The sequence below is a fragment of the Otolemur garnettii genome, unplaced genomic scaffold, assembly GCF_000181295.1.
Source record: "Otolemur garnettii isolate 467f Iridium unplaced genomic scaffold, OtoGar3 scaffold00070, whole genome shotgun sequence".
Taxonomy (NCBI): Eukaryota; Metazoa; Chordata; class Mammalia; order Primates; family Galagidae; genus Otolemur; species Otolemur garnettii.
Genome location: NW_003852465.1, coordinates 393,170 through 412,037, shown reverse-complemented (window position 1 = coordinate 412,037; position 18,868 = coordinate 393,170). Strand labels below are relative to the sequence as shown.

The following is an 18,868-nucleotide window of genomic DNA, read 5'->3' as shown; positions in this document are numbered from 1 at the left end:
ACTGAACACGATCTTTAGGGACACCCTGTGTACTGTATTATATATTTACGTTCATAGATAAGGTGGAAATCCGGTGGACCCCTTGTATTTCTCCTCCAGATACTATACCGCAACTTGGCTGCCTCTTCACGGGCTTCATGTCCTCTGCCTGGAGTGTGACCCCCTCCATGTGAATGAGCTCAGTTTGATCTTCGTAAATGCCTCTTCTTTTCTCTCTGCCTCTGAGAAGCCCTCCCCAGCTCTGTTGACAGTGCCACCAGGAAGTGACCTGGGTGGTCGAGTCCCGCTGCCTGCTGTCCAGCACTGTCTCTATGACACCGCTCACTGCCTCCTGGTGCTTGTCTCTCTTGATTTACCAGATCTTTGTGGTTCTGTGTGGTCCCTCCAGGGTCATTCTAGTCAAGAGGCCCTTTAGTGAAAGCTCTCTGAGCTGGCAGTTCTGTAAGTCTGTATATTCACAGCCTTTTTTCAAACCCCCAGTTCCAGCTCAGGATTGTCTGAGTCAGGGCTTTGCCTTTGAACCTGGGTCTCCAAGGTGAACATCGTCCTCTTTTGGAGAGAGATTCCTCTCAGTGCTTCCTATTGTGTTTTCCTCCCATCAGACCCTAGCAGTATAATTCCAAAAACACATCATCAGAATTCCTTTTTAATTTTCCCGGCAAGCTCTTTGTTCCCTTTCGATTTCATGAGAGGCAACTAAGGACTTGGAGGAACAGCATGACCTGCCTGCCCAGGGCTCACATTGTAGCTCTTCTTTCTTCCGTAAAGTAAACTCACAGAGGTCAGGGCTTTTCAGTTCTCATACTTAGTGTCTAGAACACAAAATAGATAGCCAGTAAATATGTGCTGAAAGAATGCATGAATGTATATATATATATATATAGTTTGCAGTTTTTGGCCAGGTCGGGTTTGAACCTACCACCTCCAATTTATGGGGCCAGCGCCTTACTCCTTTGAGCCACAGGCCCTGCCCCAGAATGCATGAATAATTTTGAAGGAATGTGAACTTTCTCCTTGATCACAGTGATTACATCACTTAATTGAGGTCTTACACAACCACTCTATGTTATTTTCTCTGCTTTTCCTCCTAGATATTTTTTTCTAGTGTTTACTGTATTCTGGGTGTTGTTCTAAGTGCTTTGTGTTTATATCTCATTTACTCCTCAAACAACTCTGTAAGGTAGATCAAATTATCTTCTTTTTTTTTTGGTAGGTAAGAAAGCAGGCATAGAGAGTTTTACGTACACAGCTAATAGGTGTTGGAACTGGCGGGCACCAGGTCTATCTTTGTCATGCCTGTGTGCTGTTTTCTCTTTGATGCTAAGTTATCACTTACATGGTCATGACATTAATTTGATTGGAATTTAATCTTTTTAATCAGTGTTCCTTTGATGACTGTTTCGTTTTTCCCCAAGTTTTCTTAATTGTAAGCAATAGGGTCATAAAAATAATATATATAATATACAACACTAACAGAGAAAGATAATTTAAGTAATATCCAAGTATATAAGTAAGAAAAATATGATTGTGTAGACATCTTTTGTATGCTTATGCTTGAAATGCTAGAGTATATTTTTGGAAAATGGATTAGCATGTCAAAAAGAATGCACATTTTTCATTTTGATAATTATTTTTAAACTTTAGAAAATTTACCAAAATATAATTCTACAAAATATAATTCTACGTGATGCTACAAGAAGGTCCGTTTCCTCAGAGACTCTCTAATATTAATAAAGTGGATATGGTTTTTTTCTTCTTCAAGTTGAATAAACCTTGGCTGGGTGCAGTGGCTCATGCCTGAGATCCTAGCACTTTGAGGTGGGGGATCCCTGGAGCCCAGGAGTTTGAGGTTGCGGTGAGCTGTGATGATGCCACTATACTGTAGCCTGGGCGACAGAGGGAGACCCTATCTCCAACACGTTTCACAAGCCTGCCTTGTCGGGACACTGATCGCTGATTTTCCATATGACATTTGCCAGATTTCACTATGAATTTGTATGTTATCATAGCCTATGGGGCTCTGCAAGAGTGAGCCCTCTGTACTTTGCACCTTAATTCTTAGTTAGGGTGACATTCTTCTTCGGTCTCAGAGCCTTTTCACTTGTTGTCCTGTCTTCTGCGAACACTACAACCAGATTATCCCATGCTGGCCTTCTTTTACTTACTTTTCAATTCTTGGTGGAAATGTCACCTTCTCGGAGAGTCTTTCCCTGAAGCGAGCCCCTCCAGCCCTCTCTCATACCACTCCATTTTAATGTCTCTGCTATTCTGAACACTAACAGAAGTAGCACAATTGGCTGTCGCTAGGTTTCTCTCTCCTTTCTTCTGTACAGTAAACCCATTGACATCAGGCCTTTGTTATTCTCAGACACTGTTCTCTACTAGTACCTAGAACAGTGCCTGGCATATAATAGATTCCAATAAATTAATGTTGGAAGAAAAAAAATGAACATCTTTGTCTGACTGTTGCCTCCCTCCTTGATCACAGTGCTTTGCTCAATTTAGGGCTTTCCATGCTTGACCACAGTTGATGAGCTCAGAGGAGGGCACTCCATCAAGGGAGGGTTAATCCATGAGGTTTGGAATTGTAATGAAGGGGGTGCTACCATTCTAAAATGTAAAATTAAGAACCCTAGGTGTCTGAGTTTCCCACCATATAGACCGGAGAAGTAGAGGAAGCAGTTTAAAATGATGGAAGCAGACAGTAGGTGCACACAGCAACCAGAGTTTTGATGTTTCTGTCCTTGTTTTCGTTCCCCTGGGATTAACTATATGCCTGAGTTGGGGCTCCATGAAACATCCCTGAATTTTAACCATAAATTTCCTTTTTTCTGTCACTCACAGCTCTATGAACCCAATAGGTCCAGCTGATACTTTTCTATCTCACAGTCAAACCCTCTCTTATTATTTATTTCATTTGCATATCATCACTTATTATTAAGGATGAACTTCATTTACTATGTTAAGTGACCAGCTGTATTTCTTCTCTTATAAAATGCCTATTTACTTCTTTCACTCATTTATCTTTTGGGAGGTACTTAACATCTTTTCTTATTAATGTAGAGAATGTTTTGCATATTTATAACCTCAACATTTTATCTATGATATGTGGAACAAATGCTGTGACTTGAATCATTGCATCATTTGCTATATAGAATTTTGTTTTTTCCTGAAAGATTTTTTTTTTTTATTTCTTATAGCATAACTATGTACATTAATGCAATCATGGGGTACAGTGTGCTGTTTTCATATACATTTTGAAATACTCTCATCAAACTGGTTAACATAACCTTCATGTCATTCTTGTAGTTATTGAGTTAAGACATTCATTCTTTTAGAAAGATTCTGCTTTTAGAAAGATTCACTTGTACCCTTGTAAGATAAACCATAGAGGTGGCCTCACCAATCACCTTCCCTTTCCTCATCCGTTCCCCTCACCTCCCCTCTCCCACCCCCTTCCCATATTCTAAGGCTATAATTAGGTTATGACATTTCTATAAAAACTATGAATTAGTTTCAAAATAGGGCTGCGTACACTGGATACTTTTTCTTCCATTCCCGAGATACTTTGCTAAGAAGAACATTTTCTAATTCCATCCATATACACATGAAGGAGGTAAAGTCTCCATCTTTCTTTAGGGCTGGATAGTATTCCATGGTATAAATATACCACAATTTATTGATCCATTCGTGAGTTGATGGGTATTTAGGCTTCTTCCATGATCTAGCAGTTATGAATTGGGCTGCAATAAACATTCTGATACAAATATCTTTGTTGTAATTCGATTTTTGGTCTTCTGGATATATACCTAATGCTGTATAGAATTTTAAAATGCATTCAGCATTATACAATTTGATCTTTTCCTGTTACTTGGTGTAAAACTTAGAAAGTATCCTTCCGGCTAAGATTTCAAAATAAGTATCTTTTATTTCCTCTGGTCTTTTCCGATTGATTCTTGTTGATGATATATTTTCTGCAATTTCCGTAAAATATTTCAGCAGAGAGTGTCCAGTAGATCTGTGTGTTAGAGTGTAGAGTTAAATCTCAAGTATCGTAATCAGGTCTACATACTTTAGATGTGGTGAGTTTAATCAGAGCTCAAATTCTGCAAGTGGCTACTCTAAATTGTTACACTGTCTTTATTCTTTATGTACATCAGAGGATTTTATAGTTACTGTGCATGTTAGAAATGACTTATTTTTTTTAACTGGTTGAACATATGTTGATCAGTTATGTGGACTGGCCACTTCATATCCTTACATGGTTATAACAACAACAAAAATACTCATCATAATAAGTCTTGGAGAGGATATGGAGGAATTGGAAACTTATGCCTTGCTGGTAGGCATGTAAAATCGTGCAGACACTTTGGAAAATACTTCCTCTAAATGTTAAAAATAGTTACCACAGGACCCAGCAGTTCTACTCTTAGGTAAATACCCAGAGAAATGAAACCATATGTTTACACAAAAAATGTTCATGGCAGTATAACTCCTAATAGCCCCTAAATGGGAAAAAAAACACAAATATCTACAAATTGATGAGTAAAGATGACATATCCATACAATAGAATGTCATTTGGTAATAAAAAGGAATGAAGTACTGATATGTGCTAAAATGTGAGTGAATCTTAAAAGCATCACGTTAGCATAAAATCTCAGTCACAAAAGAACACGTATTGTGGGATTCCATTTATATGGAATGTCCAGAAGAGGCAAATACACAGAGACAGAAAGAATAGTGGCTAGCAGGGGCCAAGAGGAGCATAATAGTATGACTAGTAAGGGTTCAGGGGGCTTTGGTGGGTGCGGAGAGGAAAATGCTCTGAAATTAGATAGCGGCGATGGTCCTACAACTCTGTGAATTACACTGAAAATGACTGGATTATGATATGTGAATTTAAATGTTTCTAAGAAGAGACAAATGGATTAGCTGGAAATACTGCCCAAGTGAACATGACATACACTACCCGGTAATCCTGTGGTTATTACCATGACTGTTGACAGTGGTGCCCTAACCCCCCCAGATCTCTGAGGTCACTGGGCACAGAACGTTTAGAGAACTGATCTGACCAGGAAGTTATGGAACTCTCGTCACCAGCATATTGCCTGGAGGTGCTGTTTGGAATGTCTGAAAGAACAGAGAGCAGGAAATTTATTAAACTTATGGAGCATATGGTGTGACTGTTTGGGGCCCTCCTTGCTAATGAGTGTTTGTCACTTTGGAAAAATTTTGTCTGAGATTTGCATTCACGGTAACATAGCATTTGGGCACGAGGTTCTAGAGAGAGCTGTGTAGCTGTTACATACTTGAGCAACTGAAGGCAATTTGAAAAGCCTAAGTGGATAGAACAGTTATTAACTGTTGATACTCCAGAAAATTATTGACTATTATATATTCATCATGCTTCTAGTCATTTTATTAATTCTCTCATTAATTTTAAAAGCTTTTGTTAATTCTCTTTTCTTTATACAAAATTAAATCTTCTGCAAGTAAAGATCGTTTTTCTCTTCTTGACACTGTTTTGCTTTGTATCTTATTAGAGCCGTGGAAATGATGCTAAATGGTAACATTATTTGCCACTCATTGCACTTTGTTAGCAGTAATCAGACACATAATCAATATAACCAATATAGATGTTGAAAATCGAAACTGCTCAGTAAGTTCTTTGGCCATTTTGTTTAACTTCTCTGAATTTTATTCTCTTATCTGGGAAACGGATTCTGCTAATAATTACTACTTGGTAGGATGATGGTGAGGGTTAAATGAAGTGATTTATTTAAAGTCCTTCGTACAGCACCCGGCACTTGGCTCAGTAAATAAATACTAGGTGTGGAGTCTGTGATACAGTTTCAAGTGGAGTAGGATGGGACACACAGAAGGAAAGAATCAGGTCTCTGTGCCAAGGGCACAGCCATGAGAAGATGCTTGGAGAGAATTCAGCATTTTCTAGCTGGAAAGGGGTTGCTGAGCCAATTTCTGGAGAGAGAATGCTGTGAGTAAAATGTGCATATAGACAAGTATGGGGCAGGGTTAGTGCGAAGGATTACAAAGAATCTGGCCTGTCTGGAGCAAAATCTTTAGGAAATAATATGGATAGAGGTGCCCCTTGGGGACATAGCCAGAGGGCAGAACATGGTGGGTGTTTAGTGCTTTGTTAAGGAGTTTGGAGTTTCTGTCTGTAATGGGGTTCATTCCAGGGTGCCCTTTGCTCAGGTGGTTACTGTAGAGAGCATTCTCCTGCAGGCATCTTGGTGAATGATGGGACATGAGAGGCAGGAAGACCTGCTATGAAATCCAAGGTCAAGGAAGTAATTGGGACTTGGAAGCAGAAGCCAATATGGTAGAAGTTTTAGGGCTGAGGGAGAGAGACGGGAGGGTGGCCCAGAAAGTCTTGTTTGGAAGAGAGATTGGACAGGGTTGCTGTATTAGTTTCCTGTGGGTGTTGTAAGGAATTGCTGAAAACTTGTTGGCTTAAGAGAACAAAAATTTATTTTCTCGTAGCTGTGGAGGCCAGAAGTCTTAAATTAGTATTGCTGGGCCAAAATCCAGGTGTTGGCAGGGCCATAGTCTCTCTGGAGGCTGTAAGTGCAGAGAGAATCCATTCCTTGCCTTTTCCAACTCTGGCGGCTGCTGGCTTGTGGTGGTGCCACTCTTACCTTCGAGGCTTTACTCTAAAAATCTCTCTGTGTTCTGTTCACATCACCATCTTGTTTCCTTTTTCCTGCCTTCTTATAAGGCTGCATGTGATTGCACTGATGGCCTGCCCAGATAATCCAGGATAATCTCAACTCAGGATTCAGTTTAATTATATCTGCAAAGACCCTTTCTTGCAAATAATGTCAGATTTATGGATTCCAAGGTTTAGGACCTAATATACTTGGGTGGCTCTTATTTTGTCCTCCACAGTTGCCATTGCCATCAGTAGCATGGTGAATACGGAAGCCACAGATTAGAGAAAAGGTGATGAATTTAGATTTGTACCTGAGTTTTAGGTTTTTAAGGCTATCCATCTTGTTCTCAATCTCTTTTCTTTTCTTTCTGCTCATGTTTTTCAACGTAAATTCTGTGTTTTTCTTCTCCCGCTGAAATCGGGATAGCTTTCTCTACTTTTTTCTGAAGGTTACATCACTCTGAGTTAACTGCACATGACCTCAAAGCAGGAGGCTCTTCCGTTTATCTCCCGCCAGCCAGAGCTCTGAAATGTCAGATTCTGACAAAGCATGTATTTCTTTTAAGTAATTTCCAAGAGTATCAATCACATTTTTGAATGCCTCAGAAGAAATGTAAAAAATGGCTCTGTTAATTCTTTTCCCCTCAAATTTCTGTAAGTATTTTAACCAAATTCACCCATGCAGAGGTTGAACTGTATTTTTATCACTGGCCTTTTCTGCTCAATGGTGCTAATGAATAAATACTTGAATAGCCAAATTCAGCAAAAACTAAAATAACTTGATGTTTCTTTCATTCCTTGCGTTTGTTGGGTAATATCTGTCATTTTTGATAAAGTTCTGCCTGTACACTCAGGCTATCAGAGGAAGCTGCTGAGCTGAATTTTTTAGTCTATTTTTCCAATTTTTGAAAGGCTACTCCTACTTTCTGGAAAGCCAGATAATCTTGTTATATGTTTTCAGTGACCCCATTCTTCAGCATTACTTGGTATCTTAGATTCTAGCTGACTTTGGCTTTTCAGCAAGTTTTAGTTTTAAAATACCTCATCTTTTCATGCCTGTACACAATCTCTCTCTCCTTGCCATAGAGATTATAGTTTGGGGAAAAATATTTTTTCTTAGGTTTATGTGCTGAATTTCCAGGAATAATATTTTGCCTAATGAATAAATAAAAGAATGAATAAATGTATGAGAGTATTTATTATTGCATTTATTTTATTTTTAATTTTTATTTTTTTGAGACAGAGTCTCACTTTGTTGCCCTTGGTAGAGCGCCATGGCCTCATAGCTCACAGCAACTTCGAACTCTTGGGCTCAAGTGATCCTTTTGCCTCAATTTTTTATTTTTAGTAGAGACAGGGTGTCTCACTTTTGCTCAGGCTGGTCTTGAACTCCTGAGCTCAAACGACCCACCTGCCTCAGCCTCCCAGAGTGTTAGGATTACAGAGGGAAGCCACTGCGCCTTGCTTATTATTGCATTTAAATCATTTCTAAGGATTGAATGAGTTTCTTTTTAGTTGCTCAAAATAAAAGTTTGGATTTCCTTATCTTTATTGAAAACAAAACTCTGAGAACAATTCTATGTGTATGTGTGTTTTAAAACTTGTATATATACACCAAGAACTTCTTAAGTCCAGTCTATATGATAATATAATTTCCCAAATTACAGCCCTGGGCATGGCCCAGCCATGTGGGCTTGTTTACAATTCCGATGACACCAGCACTCTCAGGGTTTGTCAGTTAATGGATTACTTATTAGGGCAAAGGGCCCGAATGTCACCTTTCTCTTTTACTATATTTTCCATAATAAAACACCTTGCCACAGGTAAACTAGAAAATGGTGATGCTTTTTTTTCCCGTTGGATACTAAAACTCTTCATTGAGGTGTTTGCTGAGGCTCACTATATGCAAGCTTGTGTAGTTTCTGTAGCTGCCTACGCAGTGTTTGGTGAAGACTTTGCAGGCTGCCAGTGGTCCAGAGACTACACTGAATAGTAGGTAAATAAAAGGCCCTCTATGATTTGCAAAAATTTAATTAAAGCCAGAATCCTTCTGCTTATCCACAAAGGGCAATTTACAGGGGAGACTGTATGATGCCAGGTTGTTGGTCTCTGTCCACATGTGGAAAATTTATGCTGGACAGTGTTTGCAAAATGCTAAGCTATTGTTAGGCACTATTTTGAGGTAAGCCATTTTTGTCCTTATAGAAAATTAAATAGAATTTGTTTGTGTTTTTCTCCATTTATAAGCTGTATTTCTATTCTTACCCCACATCAAATAGAACAATTACATTCAGGTTCAGGAGGAGAAACCTGTGTGAGGTTGTTGGAGCTCCGCTGGCCACGAGTAAAAGTGCTTTTGGGAACTTCTTCCATGTCTTCAATTTCAGGACTTACTCCCTGAAACAAGTAGCTTGGATGTTTTATTAAATTAGAACTTTAAAAGGTCATAAAAAGTACAATTGCCTTTACCCTGACATTCTTAACTTTAAAATTCTTATGTATGCCGAGGAGGTTTTCTTTGGCAAATTGCACCTGTAGTAGAATAATGATGTTTTTCCCCCTTTAAAGGATTTTTAACAAAAACAGTAGTTCAGTGGTTTCACTTACTTGTTACGAGAGAGCGAGCAGTAGGCCAGCAATTTTTGGATTAACTCACAAATCACTTTTCCCTTAAGTAGATTATGTTATTATGCTCATTTTATGTATGAGGTATTTGAAATTTCTATTTTCTACTATTAAATCCTTATCACATATAAATATAACAGAAAAGAGTCGTTGAGCTTTTTAAAAATAGACACTTATTGGGTGGTGCCTGTGGCTCAAAAGAGTAATGCACTGGCCCCAAATACTTGGAGGTGGTGGGTTCAAACCTGGCCCCGGCCAAAAGTGCAAAAAAAAAAAAAAAAAAGTTATTTAAAATAGGCACTTATGTCCAGATGTGTTTGTTTAGATTATTTTAAATATCTATGCACACCTGTAGATTGTTTTTGTCTACTATATATTTTTTAAAGTAGTTGGAAGAGAGCTGACCTTATACCTGATTTCTTTTTCAGTTGTAGCTGAATTAATTTGCCTCTCTTGTTAGGTTACTATTTTTTCTCTCTATAATGAGCTGTGACTGTATATGACACTCAATATTTCTATTTAGTTACTTTTATAAATTTTTCTTCTCAGGACAATTCAGGCTTTTTGAAATAAAGGATACGTCTTTAATATTTATTATATTTTTGAAAGAGATTAGTTTGGTCTTGGCCATCAGTTATTTGCTTGAAAAATACTTGAGATTTGCTCTGAAGTTTAAAGAGAATTACTATTTTCTAGCTTTAAAAAGATAAGTCCGAAGTGTCATTTTAAGAGGCTAGCTGGCTATTCCCTGTGAGTCTCAGCGTGCCAATTGGTAGTAAACACCACAACAGGCAGGAACACTGTGATATTCATTTGGCCCGCTCGGTAACTACAATGTGGGAAGTTATTTTAAAATTGGAAGATGTCCTGTTGAGCCACCCTCTCTATGGCTGAGGAACAGATCAGGCGACTGGAGCACCGCAAACTGGACTCTGCCCAGACTCCTCCATTGGTTGCTGCAGCACTCAGGAGCAGTGGGTGATAGATAATAGGGATTTCCAGTAGCAGTTGCGAAAGGATCCAGAGTGGAGCTGGATGGAAGCGGACCCTGTGTTCCCTTTGCCGTTTCGGGACCTGAGGGCCCCTGCTGGTAGCCACCTACGTTCTTGTGGTCCTACTCTTCCTGTATTTCACTGGATATTTATAGTTTTAGTTGTTGCTGGTAGACACTCCCCTCAGAACCTGGAATTCCCTTCCCCGTAACCTCAAAACCATCCATTCCCACGTATCCTCCCCTCCCCTAAGGAGGTAGGGGTTATCAGATCAGCTAACTGACTATTGTCACTTTGGTCTCTGTTATAAATAACTAATACCGGTAAGGAGTGAATAGAGGAGGGAGAGAATCCTTTCTCTGGGATGGACCTAGAAAGGTGTTGCTAACCTCTTGTTTATCGACCCTCTTATTTTTGTCTTCCTGCATACGCCTCAGTAACCCAGTGTTTTTTCCTATGGATTCAAATTTAATTGGCTGGGCCTTTGCTTAGTTGTGCCGCTGTAGTCTTCCCCTTGTAAGTCTATCTCCCCTTGTAAGTCTATCGTCAGGGCTTTTGATTGAAATTTGAGCATGAGTCGTTGCTAGAACAACTTAGGTGATAGACGTAGGTGATAATTTTGATTATTTTTCTAGGTAATTTTTCTAACTCATACACTGTCCTTTTCCAGAAGTTCATTTTCAAGAACTTATTCTCTTCTGTGTTTTGCTATCGCTAAGTTTGCAGAATTTGCACATTCTGAACTTTAAACCTAGCGTCGATATTCAACATCGTGGTATAAAAGGACAGGCATAAAGTTATGGGCATCTTAGCTCGAGCAGATGACAACCCCTGGGCGGGAAGAGCAGACTTTCCATAGACAAGCTGGTGATGTAGGGAAGTATGTAATTTTAAAAAAATGCATCCTGTATAAAGCAGATTTTTTTAAATGAATAAGTACAGTACGTTTAGCTTCTCATTCGGATTCTCCCTCCTTGTTTTGTAAACAGCAGCTCTCCTATCCTAGTATATGAACAGGAATTTGTTCTATGTTATGGTCTTGTGACTCAATAAATAGATAACGTTGGAGGCCTTCTGCTATTTCTAGCACTCATGGGAAAATATGTTGTTTCTTCTGCACTTTTCTGCTCAGTGTGGTGTTTTTTTTTTTTTTTTTTTTTTTTAAAAGACAGGGCAATCAGATTATTTGGAACTGGGCTGTGTTCGCTTACTTATTTGCTCATCTTCTCTGAGTCTCGGCTTGGTTCTTTATTTGTGAAATGTCCTTTACAATAATACTTATGTCATTTTGCTTAATGTCCATGGGATTTGTTTCAAATAGGATATTTGGAAGGTAAAAATCCATTCTTATCATAAATCGAAACTGGATGATCCATTTTAACACTTACTTTTGCATTGTCCATGTCACTTTAGAATAGGTGCCTCTTTCAACTTTAGAATCATGTATGTTTGAATACGTTGCCTCTTGGGAATTAAATCTAATCTGGCCTATTCTGTTCATATGAGCAAAGTATACATGAAATTATTGTCAAACAATTGCAAAGCTAAATTACAAATTTCAGAGACAGTGTGAAGAGTTGGCAGAGATTTATTTCTCATCATATGATGAGTTTTTTGTGTTTGTTTGCTTATTTTGTTTGTGACCCTACCTTATATGTTATAGATCAGGGGTCCTCAAACTATGGCCCACAGGCCACATGCAGCCCGCCTAGGACATTTATCCAGCCTGCCGGGTGTTTTTGCCACTGCTGCCTGTCCTGCTTAGCAGCTGACTCATCCCGGGGCCCGCAGTCCAGCCCTCCAGTGGTCTGAGGGACACTGAACTGGCCCCCTGTGTAAAAAGTTTGAGGACCCCTGTATAGATCATAATGGCTGGTAGAAACGTCAACATAATGTGGAAAGTCTATGATTAAGAATATTAGTCTCCATATATTATTGATAGATATCTTTTACATTTGTGATTCAAAATTATAGTTTATTTTCCCACAGTTAAGGCATTAAAATTACATTTTTTCAATGCATATATTGCACAGGTTTTGGCGCCCATCCACACTGTCATACTTTACACTGTTATTTCTCCTGGACTTTTTGTGAATTCTGAATGAAAGAGCAGAAGACCTTAAGTAACATTTTATAGGATATTTAATGAGCAAAATCTGGAGCACCAGCAAGGGTTGGAGAGTTTCCTTTTACATGGAGAACTACCTTTGTAATATAATATCACTATAATTTTTCAAATGGAAATGTTTTAATTTACTGTTTGCCAACTGTTGCTGGAGTCATGGGGTCTGCTCAGCGGACAGAAAGGATTATTTTAATTTGATCACTGACTAGTGGTCTTTGAATCTGACTTAATTCCAAATATAAATGTGTCTGATGTTTTCTCTTTTCTATGAATATTTCAAGACATGATCTCATTTTACTGTCTGTGCTACATTGTTCTGTTGAATACGTTTTTATTTTTTCAGTGTACGGTGATTCAGGGGAAGCTATAACTTTTAAGAACTTGAAGTAAGAGAGGATGTCAGATTGAAATGAAAAAAAGGCCTTCTTAAAATACCAAAGGTAGTGCAGGTAAATGCACTGAATAGCAGCCTTAGTGGAGAAATAATGCAGCTTGCACGTGAGGTTTTTATTGTAAGTACTAATTGTGGAAGTGTAATTTAGCTATTACAAATTATTACTAATTAATGGAGGGTGATTATGAAGCATAAACTTGAACTTTTGGAAGCCACAAGTCACCGTTCCAGATGATCAAGTTTTTCAGAAAAGTGTATAGCTTCAAATCATCACATTAAAAGAGTCATTACAAAAGTCAGTTTTGTTTTTCTAATAATTGTCTGCTGTATGAATCAGAGCACACTGAACTTAAGCTTTTTATGCTTACTCAAGGTTATTGTTATACGAACATAACATATAATAGACTATCCCAATACCAGAGGAATCCACACTCCTACTTTCTGATTTTCCATTGTTATACTATTGTAGATGTGGAAATATCTATTAAAAAATAGGTGCTGATGGCCTTTTCTACTTTTTTAATCTTTTCCTCTACTGAATAGAATCTTTAAGAAGTATCTATAAGTTCATCTTAAATTCCAAAACCATAATAGCAACATGAAATTCATCAGGGTGGATGTAACACAAATGTTAATAGATGGTGCTTCCCTATGGTTGTCATTTTGGACAACAACTAACAGCAATTTTGGACAACTCACAGCTCAGTTTTAAGAAGCAATTCTGAGCATCTTTGTACTCTTTTTTTTTTTTTTCAATTTATTTATTCATTTATTTTTGAGACAGAGTCTCACTGTGTCACCTCCAGTAGAGTGCCATAGCATCAAAGCTCCTAGCAACCTCAAACTCTTGGGCTCAAGAGATCCTCTTGGGCTCAAGAGATCCTCTTGCCTCAGCCTCCTGAATAGCTGGGCCTACATACCCCTGCCACATGCCCTGCTATTTTTAGAGATGAGGTCTCACTTTTTTATTCAGGCTGGTCTCGAACTTCTGAGCTCAGCAATCTACCCATGTTGGCCTCCCAGAGTGCTAGGATTATAGGTGTGAGCCACCATGCCTGGTCTCATCTTTATAGCCTTGATGAAAGGTTAAAGAGAGACATAAAACAGTTAATTTTCTGCAAGAGATTTTAATCTCAGAATGTGGAGAGTTACATTATTGGTTAACTTCAATGTAAATTAGAGGAAATAAAGCTGGCCCCTCCTCCCTTCATCAGTCCAGTGATGTTCAGTCTGAATAAATCCGAGCAGACCGTTAGCAAATTTTTATTTAGTCCTATATATGTAAGTTTACATATACACATTTATGTATATTTATATATAGTTGAATATGTTTACATAATATAAACATTTTGACATTATAGTCAACTAACATTTTCTGTTTTATTCTACAGAAATCTTCTTGACAGAGACACATTTTCTAAATCTGATCCAAGTAAGTATGTATTACTTGCTTTTTGAAGCAGTCTACTTTTTGTACTTATTTGATTTTGCAAAAGTTGTATGAAAATCATAGTTACTGTTTACACATTTGTTTTGAGGCCTAGAAGGCAAGAGGGAAATGGCTCAATCCCTGCATGCTCCTCTGCCTGACCACTCTGTGGCTACAAGGACCTGCTGAGCACATTGAGAATAAGATAAAAATGCAGATGACTCAAGTGTAGGACAGTTCAGTTAGAAATAAAAACCTCATGATACTGTTAGGCAGTTAGCTAGGTCTGAGCCGGGCAGATGACAGATATGTTAGGCTGTTCTGGATTGGTTTGGGTCAGGCTGACCTGGGCTATTATGGGAATGGGGCTGATGAAGACTTTGCAGGTGGATGGTTACAACACCTTGCAGGTGGGTTGAGTATGGAGTTAATTTAACACCCTGGAGACTTCCAAGAAGCAGCTGATACTCCTCAGACTTGTACATAAAACCACAAACTGTACTTGCCACAGAGCCTGCAGTCACTAGGACGAGGTCTGGCGTGTATGCAAGTTATTAAGTGTCTTTTTCTTGCTACAAATTTACTTGTTCTTTTCAATTATTTCAACACCTACCCTGAGCCACCACTGCTGCTCTAACCATGTGACCATATGGTAGGAATTATATTTGAAAGACAACCGTAATTTTAAGTAATTTAGTCACAGCTTACTACTTTTTAAAACAAATGAAAGTGTTCTACAAAAGGCGTCTTCAACCAAGTGACATATGTAGCATCTTCCCATAGGAGCTTAATTTTTTTGGTTCCTAATTAGAGATTTTGAAAGCTGGAGGTAACCTGTAAAGTGAAAAGGGTAGTTTGAATTAGAAAACAGCAGAATAAATTATATAAATCAGTGTTTTCAAATCTTGTAATATTTAGAACTTGATGTCTAGCAACTCTTTACCTATACGAATGCATAAAAATGTGGTTAAATTACTGGGGTGGGGGTGGGGGTCAGGGGGGAAGGTAGGGGGGTAGAGGGGAAGGTTGTGGTCAGTTGTCAGAAATTCTTGAGGCAGTCCTTGGGGAGAAAGTGTTATAATTTGTGGAGATTAAAACTTCCTGGGGCTTGGTTGATAGGTGGGCGGGACTCTGCTGAACCCTTAATCTCCCTTTTTGGGACTTCCTTTCTCAGTTGACAGGATGTCTTACCTGTTTACAAATAGTGAGTGGGAGTTGTAAATATTTTTTTTGAGATATTTTTGTTACTTTATTGATGATGTTACCTTTGATTAAGTTTGCTATATAAATTACAGATTTCCCCACTTTATAGTTACCATTTTTTCTTTTGTACTTAATAAGCAACCTATGAGGAGATTACTTTTAGAACATGTAAATAACATGTTGGGAGTTGTAAATCTTAACTACAGCGTGTGATGGCCAGGTGGTTCCTCTTATGATGACTTCAAGCACTGTAAATATCCTAGGAAGAGCTTGATGCCTATCTTGTAACATACTGAAATAATTCAAGTTGTTAAACAATGGTTTTCAAGTTTACCTGCATCTGTAGTGTGACATAGATGAAGACATCACCATATGTTTATTATATTTTTATGTGACAAGATCTAAGCATATTAACTTCTTTTTTTTTAATATTAAATTCTAAGACCAGATATCATTTGTTTTCTGTTTACTTAGTTTTTAATTATTTGATGATTTACTAGCAATTTTCTTGCAATGGTAAGGCTAGGAATTAGGCATTTAATTTTGCTGTAGATTTTAGATAGCTGAAAAGTATGATAGCACTTCCATAGTTGACAACTTCCCTACATTGACCACCTCCTTAAGCTGACCTAATTTTTATAGACCAGACACGCACCAGGTGTATATATCAGTACGGTAGGCCTAGTTCTTTATGTCAAGCCCTTCTGTATGTTGACCAGTTTGTTACAGTCTCTGGGATGGACAACTTAACAGAAGTTCTATATAGATTGTATGCATTTATATCTAATGTTCATAAAAATCACTTACATGTGTGTATCTTTTCTCATCTTTTGTAGTTTGTGTCTTATATATCCAAGGAGTTGGAAATAAAGAATGGAGAGAGGTAAGATTAAATTTCTTTTTAAAATCATTGGGCTGTATTATATAGGTAAGTTATAATGTGATTAAGATGATGCTTTCCTGTTTATAGTTATTCTAAGTGTTTTTTTTTTTTTTTTTCCCCGTTTAGTAGGCCCAGGCTGGGTTTGAACTCCACTAGCCCCGGAGCATGTGGCTGGCACCCTAACCATTGAGCTATGGGCACCCAGCCTATTTTAAGTTTTTTCAATCCAAAGATACAGTTCCTTTTTGTATTTTATGACAGTCATTTTTGTGTTTTGTTTTTAATAGTAGTGAATGTTTAGCTGACTTATGACCTTCTTGTGAATTCTTCTCGGCCTGAAACTTGCACTCTCCTTAGCCAAAGACAAATTCAATGTATTACAGTCTATTTGACAAGATGCTTTACGTAATATAAATTTGTGGATTTAGTCTCACTTTTAGAGGTCAGCTGCTGATTTTTATTAAATGCCACTTTAAAAGATTTTAATTATGGTGCTTGATATCAAATATCATCTGAGTTTCTATTTCATTTTGTTGGAAAATGAAATAGAAACTCAGCTTCCTAATACAAATATACATTCTTTAATGAAGCAAAAGCTAAGTGGCTGAATGGTTATTTTAATCAATTTATTTTGGAGAGTATCTCCGCATGCAAATGAATGAAGGCTCACTGGAAAGTGAGGGGTATAATGAAATAAAAGGCTTTGGCATCTGCCTTTCCTTGCTGGTCATCTCTGGAATGTAGTGCATTGTTTTAATGGGGTTACAGTCTCTGGCTAGATTTCCCTAGTGAGAGTTGTGCTAGTTGTTTTCACAGATTGCACAGTGCTGGCTGTTTTCCCAGTGTGCCACAATTGGGAGTCCAGGGTCAGAATAAATCATTTAATTTATTCTCAAAACTGGGAGAAAAATATTAAAAACTTATCCCTCCTGATAATGGGTCAGTGATCAGTAGGATACGGGGCAGTAGTTTCTCCTAATTGCTTCTGTCCATTTCCTGTTAGTTCAGTGTCTGCCTCAGTTGTACCCATCCCGATGTAAACTCCCTTACCCTACTGCTGCTGCTGCTTTGCTCCAGTTAGGACTAATAACATCACCAGCCAAAACATAAAACTGTAATTTTTGTAGCCATTCTGATGCCTTCTCCCACATCTTTATAATTTAATCAGTTATCCAGTGTTGTGGATTCTCTCTCATAAAAAAATACGACTCTCAGATAAACCACAGACCCGTGTTATTTATCTTTCGCCTGCCCAGGGACCACATTCTCTTGGTTTAGTCTGTGCACCCTTCTCTCTTGTTCATTCCTTTGATAATCTTCCTAAAAGACACGTTTCCTGTCATTCACTCTCGAGTTCCCTTTTCCAAAGACCTGGGACAGACTTCTTTTTTTTAGAATAACACAAAATATTTTACTAAAACATAAGATTTACAGAAGTTTCCAGACAAGCCATACAAAATGGTCACAAGGTTTTTTTTTTTTGAAGGGGGAAAAATATCTACACTTGACAGCAAAGTCACGATGTTATTAGGGAGGACTGTGATGTTGGTTTAACGTTCCCGTTTGGGTTCAAACAATCAAGCTTGTCCATCTACAATGTCTAAATAAAGTTAGACTTGGCAGAGAGGATATTCTAAAGGACTGGCTAGCTGCAATTAGATCAGCTAACCAGGGGGAAAGGAGCCCATACAATTAAAATAAAACTACCTCCCCCCACAAAAATAAAAGGTAAAATAAAATAAAAACACCCACACCCCCGCAGCTAACCCTGACAACTACCTTCATTCACAGTGCTTTATACTTAAACCATGATGGGGGAAATGAATGAAAGCAGAGAGGGGCCACTGCTTTTAACGTTTCCTTACAATCCAGATGATACTTCTAGCTTTGGCTTGTGCTTTACAACAGTGAATCAGGACAAGACATAGATTTGCTAATGTGCATTTAATCACCAAAGGACTGAAGATGTCTGGGCTTACGGCTGTGTCCATTAAATACAAACAAAAAAGGAAGAATCTTGGCAGAACAGGAGAAGTGATGCACACTTGATGATCGGATCGATTTAAATATTATTCGTGGCATATAGCCTAGACCGTGCTCTAGCTGTTTCTATGGCTTGGGCTTCATTGGTCTTCCACTGCTCCGCTACATGAATCGCTAATGGATCATCTGGATTGGGAGCACTTAACAAAGCCTGGGACAGTCCAGTGAAGAGGCTAACTGATCATACATGCCAGTTGGAACTGAACATTGACCGGAGCATCTAGAGAAAATGACATTACGTCAGGGACCAGCAGTAAAGTAACCAAAATAAGACCTAAATTGCAATCCCAGGTATTTGGGCCAAGGCAGATCCCCAATGATGAGGCAACTGGAAACTTCACTGGATAAGGACGGTTTAGAGAAGAACAATAGAAATTATTGCAGAACTGTTAAGAGTTCATTCTCATTGGGTACTGACCAAGTGACATTGATTAGTTAGTTTAAGGGCAGGCTCAGCTCAGAAATCTCCCTAGCATAAAAAATGTCTCACGCTTTTTGAT

General features: G+C 38.2%; 1 protein-coding gene across 2 annotated transcripts in view; it reads left to right on the top strand.

The window, feature by feature from the left end:
- Positions 1-18,868, top strand: part of CPNE8 (copine 8) — a 205,969-nt gene that overhangs the window by 18,240 nt on the left and 168,861 nt on the right. The window contains exons 1-3 of one of the 2 annotated variants that reach the window (XM_023515353.1): positions 8,493-8,666; positions 14,202-14,242; positions 16,279-16,325. Coding sequence is in view for 1 of the 2 variants with exons in the window: in XM_003793531.1 (XP_003793579.1) it covers positions 14,202-14,242; positions 16,279-16,325 (88 nt within the window). In the remaining variant the exon portion in view is untranslated. Of the gene's footprint in view, positions 1-8,492; positions 8,667-14,201; positions 14,243-16,278; positions 16,326-18,868 lie in introns of those variants that run through there. The other variant, XM_003793531.1, reaches the window with a different exon arrangement.